This window comes from Melanerpes formicivorus, unplaced genomic scaffold (assembly GCF_026170545.1).
Source record: "Melanerpes formicivorus ecotype bairdi unplaced genomic scaffold, bMelFor1.0.p_v2 SCAF_2, whole genome shotgun sequence".
Classification (NCBI taxonomy): Eukaryota; Metazoa; Chordata; class Aves; order Piciformes; family Picidae; genus Melanerpes; species Melanerpes formicivorus.
In genome coordinates this window covers 47,410,082-47,424,555 of record NW_027142354.1, presented here as the reverse complement: position 1 = coordinate 47,424,555, position 14,474 = coordinate 47,410,082, and the positions used below count along the sequence as shown (strand labels likewise).

The window sequence follows — 14,474 nt, the reverse complement described above, 5'->3', positions numbered from 1 at the left end:
AAGAGGAGAGGAAATAGCCTCAGGCTGCACCAGGGGAGGCTTAGGTTGGATAGCAAAAGAAACTTCTTCACTGAAAGGGTTCTCAAAAGACTGGAACAGGCTGCCCAGGGAGGGGGTTGAATCCCCATCCCTGGAGGCGTTTCAAAGAGGCAGAGATGTGGTGCTGAGGGACATGGTGTAGTCCCAGCCTTGGTAGAGACTGCTTGGAGTTAATGCTTTTAAAGGTCTTTTCCAACCCCAACAGTTCTGTGAGTCTCTGATATTTTTAATTTGTTTTTCAACTTCTGCCTTTCTAACAGCTCCTATGTGAGTGCATTTGTATGACATGCTGACAAAGCAGCATTTTAGGATTGTTTCTGTGATGTTAGTGACAGGATTAGTAGTGATGCCATACTCAACACGAGCTGAGAGAAGCATGCCACGCTGGCTCCTTAGCTGCTCCTTGCTGTTGATGAACCAAGCAAAAAAATGAGTTGAAATAAGTCAAGAGCATTCTTGAGAGGGAGCTGGCTGCAGCATTAAGGCAGTTGCTGGTATTTTCAGGGCACAGTATCCTTTATTCCAAGCAGGACATCCAGCTCTTTGGGCTTTTCTCCTTAGACAAAACTAAGATGTCTTGGAGCTTGTTCTTCACCCAGCTGGGTGTGCCCCGCACGAAGCGCTGGGTGTTGTGTGTCCCCCTCCCCGGATGCTCTTTATCATTCATGGGCAAATGTTGTCAGACAAAACTGATGTTTCATCACAGCCAATTAACCAGCACTGGATAAATGAACTGTTGCATTTCTCTTGCTTATGGAACTAATTCAGACAGGAAAAAAAAACCCTGAGATAAAAAAGGGTGTTTTGAAGAGGAAGTCAAGGTGTTGTAAACATGCTTTGAAGTTCCACTAATGCCTGGTTGAAAAGTGGTGGGTTTGGATTGTGCTTTGAGGTGTGGTATATGGAAGGTTATTCAGGCAGGCCTTCACCTTTGATGGCTTTCCCTGTGGGGTTGGGGAGGATGGAGTGCTGCTGCTGCTGGTGAAGATGCAGCTGAACTTGGGCAAGGACTAAACTCTTGGGTGCCTGATGTGGTTCAAGAGGAGTGAGAAGTAGGGTGGGAGTCCTGCACCTGTACCCGGAGATAGGCCAACAGCTTTTTTCCTTTAACAGCTTTGCCAGTAAACTGTGGGCAGTGTAGGTGTGCTGGTAGTTTTGGGTCTTTTGAACAAGAAGTGTGGCCCCAAAGCCTCATACCTGGGGTCTGTCACCCCACACATGGGGTGTGTTGTCCTCCCCCAGAGCTGAGAAAGTCCTGTGTCCTATGACAGGACAAGACACAACTGATCCAAAGTGGAACACAGGAGGTTCCACTTCTACATGAGAAAAAGCTTTGGTGTGAGGGTGGTAGAGCCCTGAAGCAGGCTGCCCAGAGAGGTTGTGGAGTCTCCTGCTCTAGAAAATTTCTAAACCCACCTGGACACGTTCCTGTGTGGCCTGCCTGAGGTGGTCCTGCTTTGGCAGAGAGGTTGAACTAGATGATCTTCAGAGGTCCCTTCTATCCCTTATCATTCTGTGATTCTATGAGTGGGGGGTGGGAAGCAGGAGAAGGCTGCAGCTGGTGGGCAGGGCAGCAGCCACACTGCAATTTCCTCACAGCAGTTATAAAGTCCAGGATGATGTTTGCTTGAGTGAACTCCAGCCAAAGCCATGCCTTTTTTGGATTAAGGGAGCACAGAAATACCACCTGGGGTTTAGTAAGATGTTGGAACGAGAAATGAAAACTCTCTCTGGTGTGGATGGTTTGAATGATGCTCGACTGCGTCACATGCTCACTAGGCCTAGATCAGCAGGGAGCAGGGGTGGAAGGACACCCACAAGTGTAGCTGGTCAGGAGTTTATGTGAGCTTCCTGCTAAATTTCCTGCTTCTTTCTGCTCTTGGTATCAAGCTGGAGAGAAGCCGTGAGCTTTGATCAGTCGGTTGGGTGCCAAAGTCAAGCACCAACTGGGCTGTGCAGAGGGCAGCTTTGCCAGCTGCACAAATAGTGATTCAAGCCCTATAGGATTGGCTAAAAATGGAAATTCTGGGCTGTGGTTTAGGCCTCTTTTCTAAATTCTTCTAATACTCAAATTTTTCTTTCTCCAGATGTGGAAATTAAGGTGCTTTGGTCCTTGATGTGGGGGTGTGAGTGTGTTGCTTAGCCTGGCTTTGCTTCTCCTGGGAGTTCAGACATTCACTCAGGCTTCCTGGGAAGAAAAATTATAGCAGGATTCTCTTGATAGCTCCAGGTACACCCCAACGAGTTCTTCATCTTCCACTTGCAGGCTTGGTGTGCAGGGAGGGAGGGAGGGGTAGAGCTGTGTCCTCATGCTCTGGGGTGGAGTAGGGGCTGCAGGAGCTGTGCAGCACGAAGCTGCTCCAGGCTCTTTTATCTTGTGGGAAAAGGTTTAAATCTGGGATGAGGAGGTGGATGTGGGAGAGGAAGAAGCAGTTCTGCCTCTGCAGCTCTGACTGTTGTCTGCAGCAGTGACAGGAGTGCCAGTGGGGCAGAGCTTCCCACCAGCCAGCAACTGTGAGAGAATGGAATATGAATGTGAGCCAGCCATGTACTCAGGTGGCCAAGAAGGCCATCAGTATCCTGGCCTGGATCAGGACCGGTGTGGCCAAGCAGGAGTGGGGAAGTGATTGTCCCTGTACTGGGCACTGGTGAAGCTGCACCTTGAATCATGGGTGCAGTTTTGGGTCCCTCAGCCGAAGAAGGACCTTGAGGGACTGGAGTGGACCCACAGAAGGGCAACAATACTGGTGAAGGGTCTGGAGAACAGGCCTGGTGAGGAGCAGCTGAGGCACCCAGAGTTGTTTTGCCTGGAGAAGAGGCTGAGGGGAGACTTCATTGCTCTCTTCTACCTGAAAGGAGGTTGCAGTGAGGTGGGGGTTGGTCTCTTCTCCCTAATATCAGGTGGTAGAATGAGAGGAAATGGCCTGAAATTGTGCCAGGAGAGGTTTAGGTTGGACATGAGGCACAATTTCTGTGCTGCAAGAGTGGTCAGGCACTGGAACAGGCTGCCCAGGGAGGCGGTGGAGTCACCATCCCTCGCGTTGTTGAAGAAATGTGTGGACATGGCACCTGGGGACATGGTTTAGTGGCCATGGTGGTGGTGGATTGATGGTTGGTCTTAGAGGGCTTTTCCAACCGAAACAGTTCTCTGACTCTGTGATTCTCTTGCCAGCTTGAGACATGAGGCTGGTGTTTGGTCTGGCATGGGCAAAAAACCTGAGGACCGGCAAGTAGTACAGAGCTCTGCTCACAGTAGGAAATGTTAGATAGTGGATTTTAAAGGTTTGCTCTAATTATAAGTGGTCTGAAAGCTTAATTGGGCAGTTCCCTTTGTTCTGAAGGTAATTGCTGGCCATGCTGGTTCAGTTGGCATGCCTCAGTCCTTTGCTTTTTGAAGTACCTCTGCTTACATATCCTGAACACAGGCAAATCTCTCCTGTTACTTTTCATGGTTGTGGAAGATGGGAATTTGCCTGGGAAGTTGTCTGAGGTACAGAGTTAAGGAAACCTCACTAATTTCATTTATTTACACATTTAATGCTGGTGATTTGAATATCTCAGTGCACATTGTAGGTGCTTAAAATATCTCTGTAGCGACTTAGAGGCTGAGACACAAACGAGTTGGACTTGAATCACATTCAAACTATTGACTCTGATAAAAACAGAAAAGAATTAAAAATAACCTAAACTTAATCCCCATACAGTCAAAATTACTTCCCATCAAGATGTTTATCATTTCCTACACTAGAGAAGGCCAAGGAGGAGCACTAAGAAGTGTGATTAGCTGGTGTATTTCTGGTGGCTAATTTTACACTGACCTGGCAGGTACAGCCAGATCAGCTCTGGGTCTGCTCCAGCTCTGATCTCACATGGATCTTTGGTGTAATGTTCCTTACATGTGACACTGTTTGGTACAAATGTTGGGGTTTTCCTGTCCTAAGAGTTATCAAGAACCCAGCATGGTGGGGGTTGGAAGGAACCTCTGGAGATCATCCAGGCCAATCCCCCTGCTGAAGCAGGGGCACCCACAGCAGCTTGCCCAGGATCACAATGGCCAGGGGGCTTTGGAATCTCTCCAGAGAAGGAGACTCCACAATCTCTCTGGGCAGTTTGCTCTAGGGCTTCAGCACCTTCGCACCAAAGAACTTTCTCCTTTTCAGCTGGAACCTCCTGGCTTCTAGCTTGTGCCCCTTGTGCCCCTTCTCACTGGGCCCCACTGAGAAGATTCTGGCCCCATGCTCTTGACACCCAAATGCTTTATTGAGCTCAGAAGGGTTTTTTTCCATTATTTTTGTTGTTGTCATTGCAACAATTAGATGCATTTCTGTGAACTCAAGCTTCAAGGCCAAAGTGCTGAGGGAAATGTGTAAGAGGGGAGGCTGGCAGGTTTTTAATCTGCATTATTGCAGCAGGAGAGCATTGTAAGGAGCAAGGGAAGAGGTGCAGTATTACCAGAATTTGCCTGAAATTACTGCTGCCAGTAGAAAAGTCTTTTGGGAGACCTGGAATCAAGATCAAAGCTTGAGGTTAGAGTGTGTGGGAGAATGGGTACCAATAAAAGTATGTCAGCAGCAAAAAATAACCCCTAATCTGCAGTAGAAGTCAGGCACTGGATGGGTGGGGGAATAAGAGAGTAAAATTACAGAACATTTGGGGATTGTGGAGGAGAAGAAGTATTTTGGAAATGAATGGGAGATGCTGAACGTGGGTTGAAAGCAGTAAATGATTGAAGCAGGTGAAATGGTTTGAAATAGTTCCTTTGCCTTGAGGACTTTGTGGATTAATGGGTTTTTTTTGTGTGTTTTCATTACTGCATAAACTTTCCCTGTTGGAAGCTGGCTGTAGATTGTGGGTTATAGCTCTTGGAGGCGTGAGGTGCCTTAAATTGTACCAACATCTGAGTTTCAAGGAGTTATGGTCAGCAGGGGGATCTCAGCTGAGATCATTCTTCCTGCAGAGCAGGTACTGAGGTACTGTGTGCTAACCATGTGCTCTTGCATCCCTCCTGATTCCCTTCTCTCATCAGAAATTGTGTTGTTTTCTCATTCCTAGCAACATGAATCGTGAAGACCGGAATGTGCTGCGTATGAAAGAAAGGGAAAGGCGAAACCAAGAAATTCAGCAGGGTGAAGAAGCCTTTCCACCTAACTCTCCTCTCTTTGCTGAACCCTACAAAGTTGTGAGTCTACACACTTCTTATCCATGCAGTTTTGATAGCAGACATCCTATGCAAACTCAAGTTTTAAAGTGATCTTTATCTGCATTCCTTTTAGATCCACAGCTCTTACGTCAATGAAGTATTTGGCTGTCCAGCCCTGGCAGTGTTCAAGGCTAGGTTGGATGGGACTTTGAGCAACATGGTCTAGTAGGAGGTGTCCCTGCCTAAGGCAGGGGGTTGGAACTGGGTGATCTTTAATGTTCCTTTCCATCCAAACCCTTCTTTGATTCTTTTTAAGCAGGGCTGGAAAAGGAGGATGGCCAGTTACTAACCAGCTCTACTGGCATATTTATAGTGATGTTTATGAGCTACTTTGCAGGGAATGACAAAAGGGATGTTAAACCCTTAAAGTTTTTGGGCTTCCTTCTGCTTTTGCTGCAGTGACTCAAAACAAACTGTCAAAACAAGTAAACTGTGTCATGGCAAACTGCCTTATTTTTGTGGTGCTTTAACCTGTTGGTAAACTTTGCTGCCTGCAATCGGTGTAGTGCAGACTTGGGTAAGTGCAGAAAGAGAGTGTTTAAATAGGAGGTGAATTTGAAATGCCTGATGTGATAGAATTATCAGCTTTAAGTAATGTGGCTTAAATGTGTTTGTGCCTGATTTTTTTGTTAGTTTGTTTTGGAGAAATTGACTCCATTTATAGAATCATAGAATCAGTCAGGGTTGGAAGGGACCACAAGGATCATCTAGTTCCAGTGCCCCTGCCATGGGCAGGGACACCCCACACTAGATCAGGCTGGTCAGAGCCTCATCCAGCCTGCTCTTAAACACCTTCAGGGATGAGGCCTCAAGCACTTCCCTGGACAACCCATTCTATTTATGATATTCTACAGCTTTAAACCCATCCAGTTTTCCTCCCAGGTCAGATTTGCTGAACAGAACTGGCAAAAAGAAGCTAGTTCTGAGAGAGCTAAAAAAATACCATTTAAGGGTTTTGTTTTGTAGCTCAAAACTCTTATCACAATTTCAGCTGGTTTGCCAGAAGTAAAATGTTGTGACTGAGAACTGCAATTTCCTCCTGCAGGAGGAAAGTTGAGAGGTATTTGTTTTCTTTTTTTATTCCTGGCCTCCCACCACTTTACTGTGCTTGATAACCAAATCCCCACGTGGATGAAGGTAATTCAAGTGGGTTGGGTTGCCTGGGTATTGATACAAAATACCTGATTTGAAAACAAACTGGTTATATAAGAAAGAACTTGTTTTAATGTACAATCTTGTTGGCAATAAGAAATATACTGCTGTAAATAACAATTGAAAATGACAGTGGGGAGGTTAAGCTGATTTTGTTTTACCCTTGGGACTTCTTGGGACTAGTACAGATGTATTACAAAAATAGCCTTTAAGTTGACGGCAGGCACCCACAATCTTCAAACTTACCTGTAGTACCTGAAGGGGCTATAGGAAGGCTGGAGAGTGACTTTTTATAAGGGCTTGTAGTGTTGGGATGAGGGCTGGTGGCTTTGAACTGGAAGAGGGGAGATTTAGACTGGAGATTAGGAAGAAATTCTTGAGAGTGAGAGTGGTGAGACACTGGAACAGGTTGCCCACAGAGGCTGTGGATGCCCCCTCCCTGGAGGTGTTCAAGGCCAGGCTGGATGAGATCTTGAGCAGCCTGGTCTAGTGGGAGGTGTCCCTGCCTATAGTAGGGGGTTGCAACCTAGATGATCTTTTAAGGTCCCTTCCAACCCAAGCCATTCTGTGAACTTAAGTCCAGCTCACCAGTGCATTGTTTGAAGCAGTGCTCATTGCTGTTTCACACTGAAAATACATCCAAAATACATCTTTTTCTCCTGCTTTCAGGGGCTCAATTAGGAAGAACTTTAAAATTCTTTGTAGTGCTTTGAAGACTAAAACTGGGAATTGGAAACAGTGGCCAAAAAGACTTGGGTGCCAGCCAGGATCTTAGTGCTGAACTGTAGATTAACTGCAGTAGCTGTCAAGTCAATTAAGTGAAAGTCAAGCTGGGGGGGAGGGGGGGTGGTTTATTTCTTTTTGTTTTTAAAAGCTTATTTCTAACAATTTGTTTTCCCAGACCAGCAAAGAAGACAAACTGTCCAGTCGTATCCAGAGCATGCTTGGTAACTATGATGAAATGACGGATCTCATAGGAGACAGATCACTCCAGAAGCTCGTTGCAATTCCCAAACCGACTGTCCCCGCAGCGCCAGATGACAAATCCAGCCAAAGTTTCTTTGGTGATCAGAGGCACACCACCAGCTCCCACCAGAGCAGCAAATGGACTCCTGTAGGCCCAGCACCCAGCACTTCCTCACAATCTCAGAAACGGTCCTCGGGTTTACAGAGCGGGCACAGCAGCCAGCGTGGCAGTGGCAATAACCCCGGCAGCGGTGGCCAGAGGCACGATCGTGACTCCTACGGTAGCAGCAGCCGCAAAAAAAGCCAGCATGGGTCTGAGCACTCCAAACCCCGTTCTTCCAGCCCTGGAAAACCATCTACTGTTTCTTCATTGAGCTCCAGCCATTCGAGATCTCATGGAACTGATCACCACAGCAAAGAACATCAACGCTCAAAATCCCCCCGCGACCCTGATGCCAACTGGGACTCTCCCTCCCGCGTACCCTCCTTCTCAAGTGGACAACACTCTAATCAGTCTTTTCCACCTTCACTAATGTCCAAATCCAGTTCAATGTTGCAGAAACCCACTGCATACGTGAGGCCAATGGATGGGCAGGAATCCATGGAACCAAAGTTATCCTCTGAACACTACAGCAGCCAGACTCACAGCAGCAGCGTCAACGAGCTGAAGCCGAGCAGCAAAGCACACCTAACCAAGCTGAAAATCCCTTCTCAGCCACTGGATGTAAGTTGCTGTCTCCTCCCTGGCTTTTTGGCCTCAAGTTGTGCCAGAAGGGAGTTACATTGGATATGGACTCCAGGCAAGAAATCTAGTCTAGTCTGTTGGCAGCTACTGTCTGATCCAGCCTGGTGGAAGTGGATGTGCAAGAAGTAGATATGAGAGACTTTTGAGCTAAGCTAAGGATGGCCCATCTTGGGACATGGGTTAATGGCCAGAGTGGTCTTAGATTGATGGTTGGATTCAGTGATCTTAGAGGTCTTTTCCAACCATAACAATTCTATGATTAGGAAAAGTTATTTACTGAAAGGATTAATAAGCCCTGGACCAGGCTGCCCAGGGAATTGGCAGAGTCCCCATCACTGGAGGGGTTCAAAAGATGTGGTGCTGAGGGATGTGGTTTAGTGGTAACTTGGCTGTGCTGGTTTAACAGTTGGACTTTTCTGTAGTATCAGGTAATAGGACAAGAGGAAATGGCTTGGGTTGTGCTAGGGGAGGTTTAGGTTGGAGATCAGGAGCAATTTCTTTGCTGCAGGGAGTGGTCAGGCATTAGAACAGGCTGCCCAGGGAGGTGGTGGAGTCACATCCCTGGAGGTGTTCAAGAAACCTATGGGCTGGGACATGGCTTAATGGCCATGGTGGCACTGGATTGGTCTTGGAAGCCTTTTGAACTGAAACAATTCTGTGGTTCTATGACTCCATGATGTGAAAAGTCTCTTCTAACCAAAAAGGTTCTGTGATTCTTAAATGTGAGTCCCTTTGGGCTGGGATTTTCCAGCTGCTTGCAAATCCTAATCTACAGAACCAAAATGTAGTTTTCAGTAAACACTGGGTGGTTTGGGGGTACATGAAGCATCTGCAACTTAGGCAGTGAAGGTCTGTATTTTAAAGGGAGACTGTACAAAAGTATTTTTCCCCCTTCTGTTTCTTCTGTACTGTGATTTTTATGAAATAAAGGCTGTGAGACCTTGGGAGGTTGGTTTCACCCAGAAGGACTAATTTTCATGGTGGTTGTGTAGTCATAATTTAGTGAGGTAGTAGGATACTCAGAGATTTTTTGACAAGCTGGATGCATCATATTTTACTATCACTAGGAGCCATGTTGGTTTTGAGTAGTGATACCATCTGCATATAGCAGCTTTTCTTTTGAAGAGTGTAGTAATTTCTAGATGAGATTATTGCACCTTCACCTAGGGAGAGAATGAACTAACCCTAAAGCACACCAAACTGACCAGAACTTTCATCAGGTATGCTGGCTACAAATCCTGTAGTAGTTTGGCAATTCTTGAGTTGTTAAGGCCCAGGCTGCCTGCAGCTCATTTACAAGGAGAGTGCCTTTCTTAATAAGAAAATGTCAGGGCATCTCCTCTTTAGCTGCTTGAGTCATGGTAGCTAGAGAAAAGCCTTTGTTCTGGGATTTCAGCAAATAGTAAAATAAGAGCCAGGACACAGGTAAGGAAATGGGGAAACAAATTTTCATAAAGACTTGACCTTCTGATGTTAGTGCAGTGAATTGTGTAGTAGCTTTGCTTCCTCTCTGTAGCAATCAGAGATGGAGAAGGTTTGTAGTTCCCTAATTGCTGCTGTTTCTAGATTCATGCTGTGGTTTATGTTTTGCTTCATCATGCACTTTGTCATTGCTGTGCATTCATGGTCAGGATTTGAATTCGGATGTTATCCAGTAGCTTCTTCCAGGAAATGATTAAAAGCTAAGTTAGTCTTTTCTCTCTCTGTCTTAAGTTTTTAGTCTCACTGGCTGCCTGTGATCACTTTAACTGTCAAGTGAGAAGCCAGAGATAATTGACACCGTTCTGTAGATCTCACGTGTTTGGTTTTGGGGACTGGAAGTGACAGGCACCATAAAAATATGGGTCTCTCTGACAGCAAAATTAACATTGCTGAAAGGAATTAGCAAGGTCTGTTTGTATCTCTATGGAGTCCATATGAATGATGATATGGATTGAAGTTTATTTGAACTGTTTCTAGCCCCTGGGGTCTTTGAAGGCAAACTTGCTTTAGGAGACATTAATCTTGAGTTTTGATTTGTAGGCATCGGTGTCTGGGGACGTGAGCTGCGTGGATGAAATTCTCAAAGTAAGTTCTCTGTGCTACTCTTCATCACTTGTTGGAAATACATCACTGAGGGGGCTGGAAGTACTCTGGAGTCGATGAGTGCCTTTTAAATTGCCTTGGCTGCAAGGGCTCTGCAATTACTCCTCTCGCACAGGTAGACATGGAGGAAACTGCAAGCATAGCTGTGTTTGAGGTGGGCACTGGGCATTGCTGGGTGTGCTCATTGTCTCCTCACTGCAATCCTGTTCTTCTAGGCCACCTCCCTGTTAACATAACCAGAATTCTGCCCTTACATGCCAATCTCTTTTGAGGTTGTGATGTGGCAGAGCTTTCCCTTCTCTTCTACCTAGATTATCCTCTCAAGTATTTTTGCCCATCCTGTGGTCTCCTGTTCACATCTGCTAGCACAAATGAGTCATCAGATTCCCTGGGAGCTTTTCCATGGCTTCTCACCTTCATGGTGCTTGGAGATTCTCTCAGAGAATACAAAGCATTTCTTTCCAGCTTCAAGCTTTTGATTTTCCCCTTTTCTTTAGAGGCTTCCCTTCTCTAGGATTCTTCTTTGTACCCCTGTATCCTACGTGTGCTCTTCAGTCTGAAATGATCAGACTGACTCCTACTGCAGTTTATGTTCAGGCCATCTGATTGTATTGATTTATACCTTTCTGCTTCTTTTGTCTGAGCTGTCTGTTCTTACGGGTAATGATTGAAGATTGAAGGGTTTGTGCCAAATGTTTGTAACACGTTTGGGAAATCAAGATTTGAACATAAAGCTTAGTGAAGTATGGACAGTGAACTGAAAATTGAGACATGGGGCTTGATTCAAGACTGGAACTGGACATTTTTACTTTGATTGTGTTAATAGCCTTTGTTTTTTGTTCTGGTTATAGGAGATGACCCATTCCTGGCCTCCTCCACTGACCGCTATCCATACCCCATGCAAAACGGAACCGTCAAAGTTTCCTTTCCCCACAAAGGTCAGTGCTGAAGTCAAATACAACAGAGACTCCTGTTAAAGATCAGGGGTTTGGAGCTCTTGAACTCGAGTCTGTGGAGTTCTGGGTTTGTTTGAGTGCTTTGTACCTTTTTATCTTGCTTCACCACAGCATTTGTCAGCAGCAGCCTTATGCAGAATGTAATCATTTTTCCTCTGGTTTACACACAGACAGCAGTCTGCAAAACTGTCTAACTTCCCTCTCACTTTTTCTTCCATGAATTCACATCTTTTTCAGGATACTACTGAAGCTCAAAAATGCCACTGAGCCTTTTTCCCTCATAGGGAAATCCTTTGCACCCTTTTGTGTAGAACCAAGCAAATGTGTTTTCCTCCATCTAGGAAAGCAGTGGGGTCTGAATTGGCAGATGTTGAGAAATTCCAAGGTGCTTTTCTGCTGCTTAAACTGAGTTTTCCTCATAATTTTGAAGTCCATGAATAGTTCTGTTAGATCTTACTACAAAAATAATGAAAACAGTTTAAAAGTCAGGTATTTTGCTCAAGAAATTTTCAGATCACTTGTTCCAAAAGATCCTCTTCCTACCCTCCAATGTACTTAACTACTGAAGTGTTTAAGCTATTAGTTCTGAAGAGAAATCAGTTGCTCTTTGCTGCTGTTGACAGCACAGGGCATGTTTCCAGGAGACCTGCTTGAGCTGACACCTCTGAGGAAGGATTTCTCTTGCTCTTAGCTGCTTGCTCCCTTCCCTGAGGCTGGACCTGGCAGTTCCAGCTGCAGGGTTTCGGGGCAGACCGGCACTGGTGGTTGTTTGCCTTGAAATGCAGCTCTGTGATACGTGGTATCTTGGAAGCTGGTGGGTAGGCAGGGTGGAGATAAGCAGAGTAGATAGCTGTGGGTAACAGCTCCAGCAAGTACAGCTCAGCTTGAGATAGCTGACTCATTCAAGAATTCATGTTTTGTTTCCTGTATCTACTGATTACCAGTCAAAGATTGAACTCAACAATATAATTTTTCCTCCAGACTCAACATCTCTCTGAAGTGGATTAGGATACTCCACCTCTAATTTGGCAGAGCTTCACAGTGAAGAAATGCTGCTGTCTTTTTAAAGTTACCTTCAGCTTAACTAAGACTCCACTCTCTCTGACCTGACTGCTATCCCAAAGCAACACTTGATGATTCAGTTTCCTGCTTCATTCACACTGCTTCCCGAAACAGAATTTCTTCCTAATCTCCAGCTTAAATCTCCTCTCTTCCAGCTTAACTCCATCCTCTCTCATCACCATGAGTCCTTGTGAAAAATCCCTCCTTAGTTTTGTCCACATCATCACCTTCTGGTCAGAGGTTCCTGCTCCCATGTTTGAGTGCGCATCCACAGAACTCTTGTAGTCTGTGAAATTAAAGAGCTCAGGTTCTTGTCCTGGCTGAATATCCCAGAGCTTTGAGCAGTTCTCTTGTCATCATCTTCTGTGCTGTGTGTTCCTTTCTCACCGTGCCTTGATTGCTTCTCTCCAGTGGAGCTGAGAATGCAGAACACACCTCAGACCTCAGCTTTACTTTTCAAGGGTGTATCTAGAAGTAAATCTTGTCACACATTTTCCTAACATTAGATTGATACTAACCTTGCATGTAGTGCTTTTGGTCAGGGTTTGTTTGCTGTCCTATATAAAACTTGGAAACAATCTTTAGCTTTCATTGTGAAGAGAGACATTCCACACCTTTTCCTCACCAACAAAGGTATTTATTCCCCTGCTGTGAACGCTTAATTCCTCAACCTTTGGGGAGAAGTTTTCCCTTCACACATAGGTTGTGGTTTTTTTTGCACCTATCAACCTGGATTGTGCTTCTTCACCCAGTTTGCAACAAATTCCATTTATGGCTGCTCTGAGCCTTTTGACTTGTTGCCAGGTTGTTGGTTTTTTTTTTCCCCCCCCTTTCTTTTTTTTAGTTTATTTTGTGGCTGCACATCCAGCCATGGAACTCTGTCAAATTCTCTCTGCACATCCAAAGCCTATAATTTCCTCTGCCTTCTCCTCTCTGTCATTCTTGGCAGCGGTGTCTTTGCAGAATTCCAGTGAGTTAGTGAGCCATAGACTTGTGCAGTCTGGACCCAGAGGAGGATTCAGAAAACAAAATAAAACAGTGGTTTACTTTAATCCAGTGCTGCTTGAGGAAAGCTCTTTCTCTGTAGTGCTCTGCTCGGTTTATTTCCAAGTAATACGCCAAAGTGTTTCACAGCATTCCTGCAGCCTGCAGAAGGTTTAGTATGGTTTTGGCTGAGCACATAAAATAAGGTCCCTGTGATGGACCAGTTGATTTTCCTTTGTAAGGCTGTTGGGATAAGATGGTTTTCCCTGTGTGTAGATAGAGTAGCTTGAAGAAGCCCAGACTCCTGACCGGGGTTTTTCCTGCGTTCGCTATAAATATAGCTAATAATTATCAGAAGGTCTTTGAATGAGATGATAAAACTGCATGAAAGTAGGTCAGGGAAAGTCTTAGGCATGCTATGTAAAAAATGTGGATTCCTGAGTCCTGATGAAGACTGTTATCCAGTGACCTAACACTCTAAGATTTCATCCTGTATAACTTTGGAAGTTCAAGTTTTTGGCTCACATTCAGAAACTTCAGAAATACTGGCATGTTTGTAAGATGTATTAAATCTCAGCAGCTCCTTAGGGGCTGGAAGCTTTCAGTTTCAAAGCAGAGTGAGAGCATGGACAGTTTTGTACCTGGGTAGTGACCTGGAGGTATCACTGAGGAGGTGGGTTCTGTCTCCAGCTTTGTTCAGTGTCTGCCCTCTGAAGGAGACCACTGGTCAGGTCCCTTCATCTCCTGTAAGACAGCAACATTTTTTCTGAAGATTAGAAAGAAGATCTGACCTGGTATTTCAAAGCTGAAATGGAGATGGGTCCCACTCACCCCAGCTGGTGAGTCCTACAGCCAAGCTGGGAGCCTACAGCTGAGCGCTGGTGCCTGACGCTGTTCTGTCCTGCTGGGAGTGTTCTTCTCTCCACGGCTTTCTGTTTGAGTACAAGCTGCTGTTGTGTTTCCTGCTTCAGTGTCTTCACTACCTAACCTCAGCAGTCTATCCTACTTTTGGTTAAAGAATTTCCTTCCTTTAAGTTGTTTTTCATTTCTGAAGAAGACCTTCAGAAGTTACTGCTGTTAGAAACTTTGGAGCTGAAAATCTAGTACTCTTTTTTATCTTCTGAGTTTCTCAAACAACTTTGCTTTAAAAGAGAAAATAGGCTGCAAGAGAGCTGGAAAAAGTTGCACATTTAAACCTAACACCTCATAAAGTGCAGTGAGCTGAAAGACTGCTCTGTGCCTTGGAAGTAGGAAGTTGCCTGAAGTGAGCAGTTGGGCAGGTGCT

General features: G+C 45.3%; 1 protein-coding gene across 2 annotated transcripts in view; it reads left to right on the top strand.

Annotated features, from left to right (window-relative positions):
• Positions 1-14,474, top strand: part of AFF4 (ALF transcription elongation factor 4) — a 58,128-nt gene that overhangs the window by 18,135 nt on the left and 25,519 nt on the right. For both annotated transcript variants that reach the window (XM_068159076.1, XM_068159068.1), the window contains exons 2-5: positions 5,092-5,218; positions 7,293-8,081; positions 10,125-10,169; positions 11,039-11,125. In XM_068159076.1, coding sequence (XP_068015177.1) covers positions 5,096-5,218; positions 7,293-8,081; positions 10,125-10,169; positions 11,039-11,125 — 1,044 coding nt within the window. In that variant the 5' untranslated portion in view covers positions 5,092-5,095. The remainder of the gene's footprint in view (positions 1-5,091; positions 5,219-7,292; positions 8,082-10,124; positions 10,170-11,038; positions 11,126-14,474) is intronic.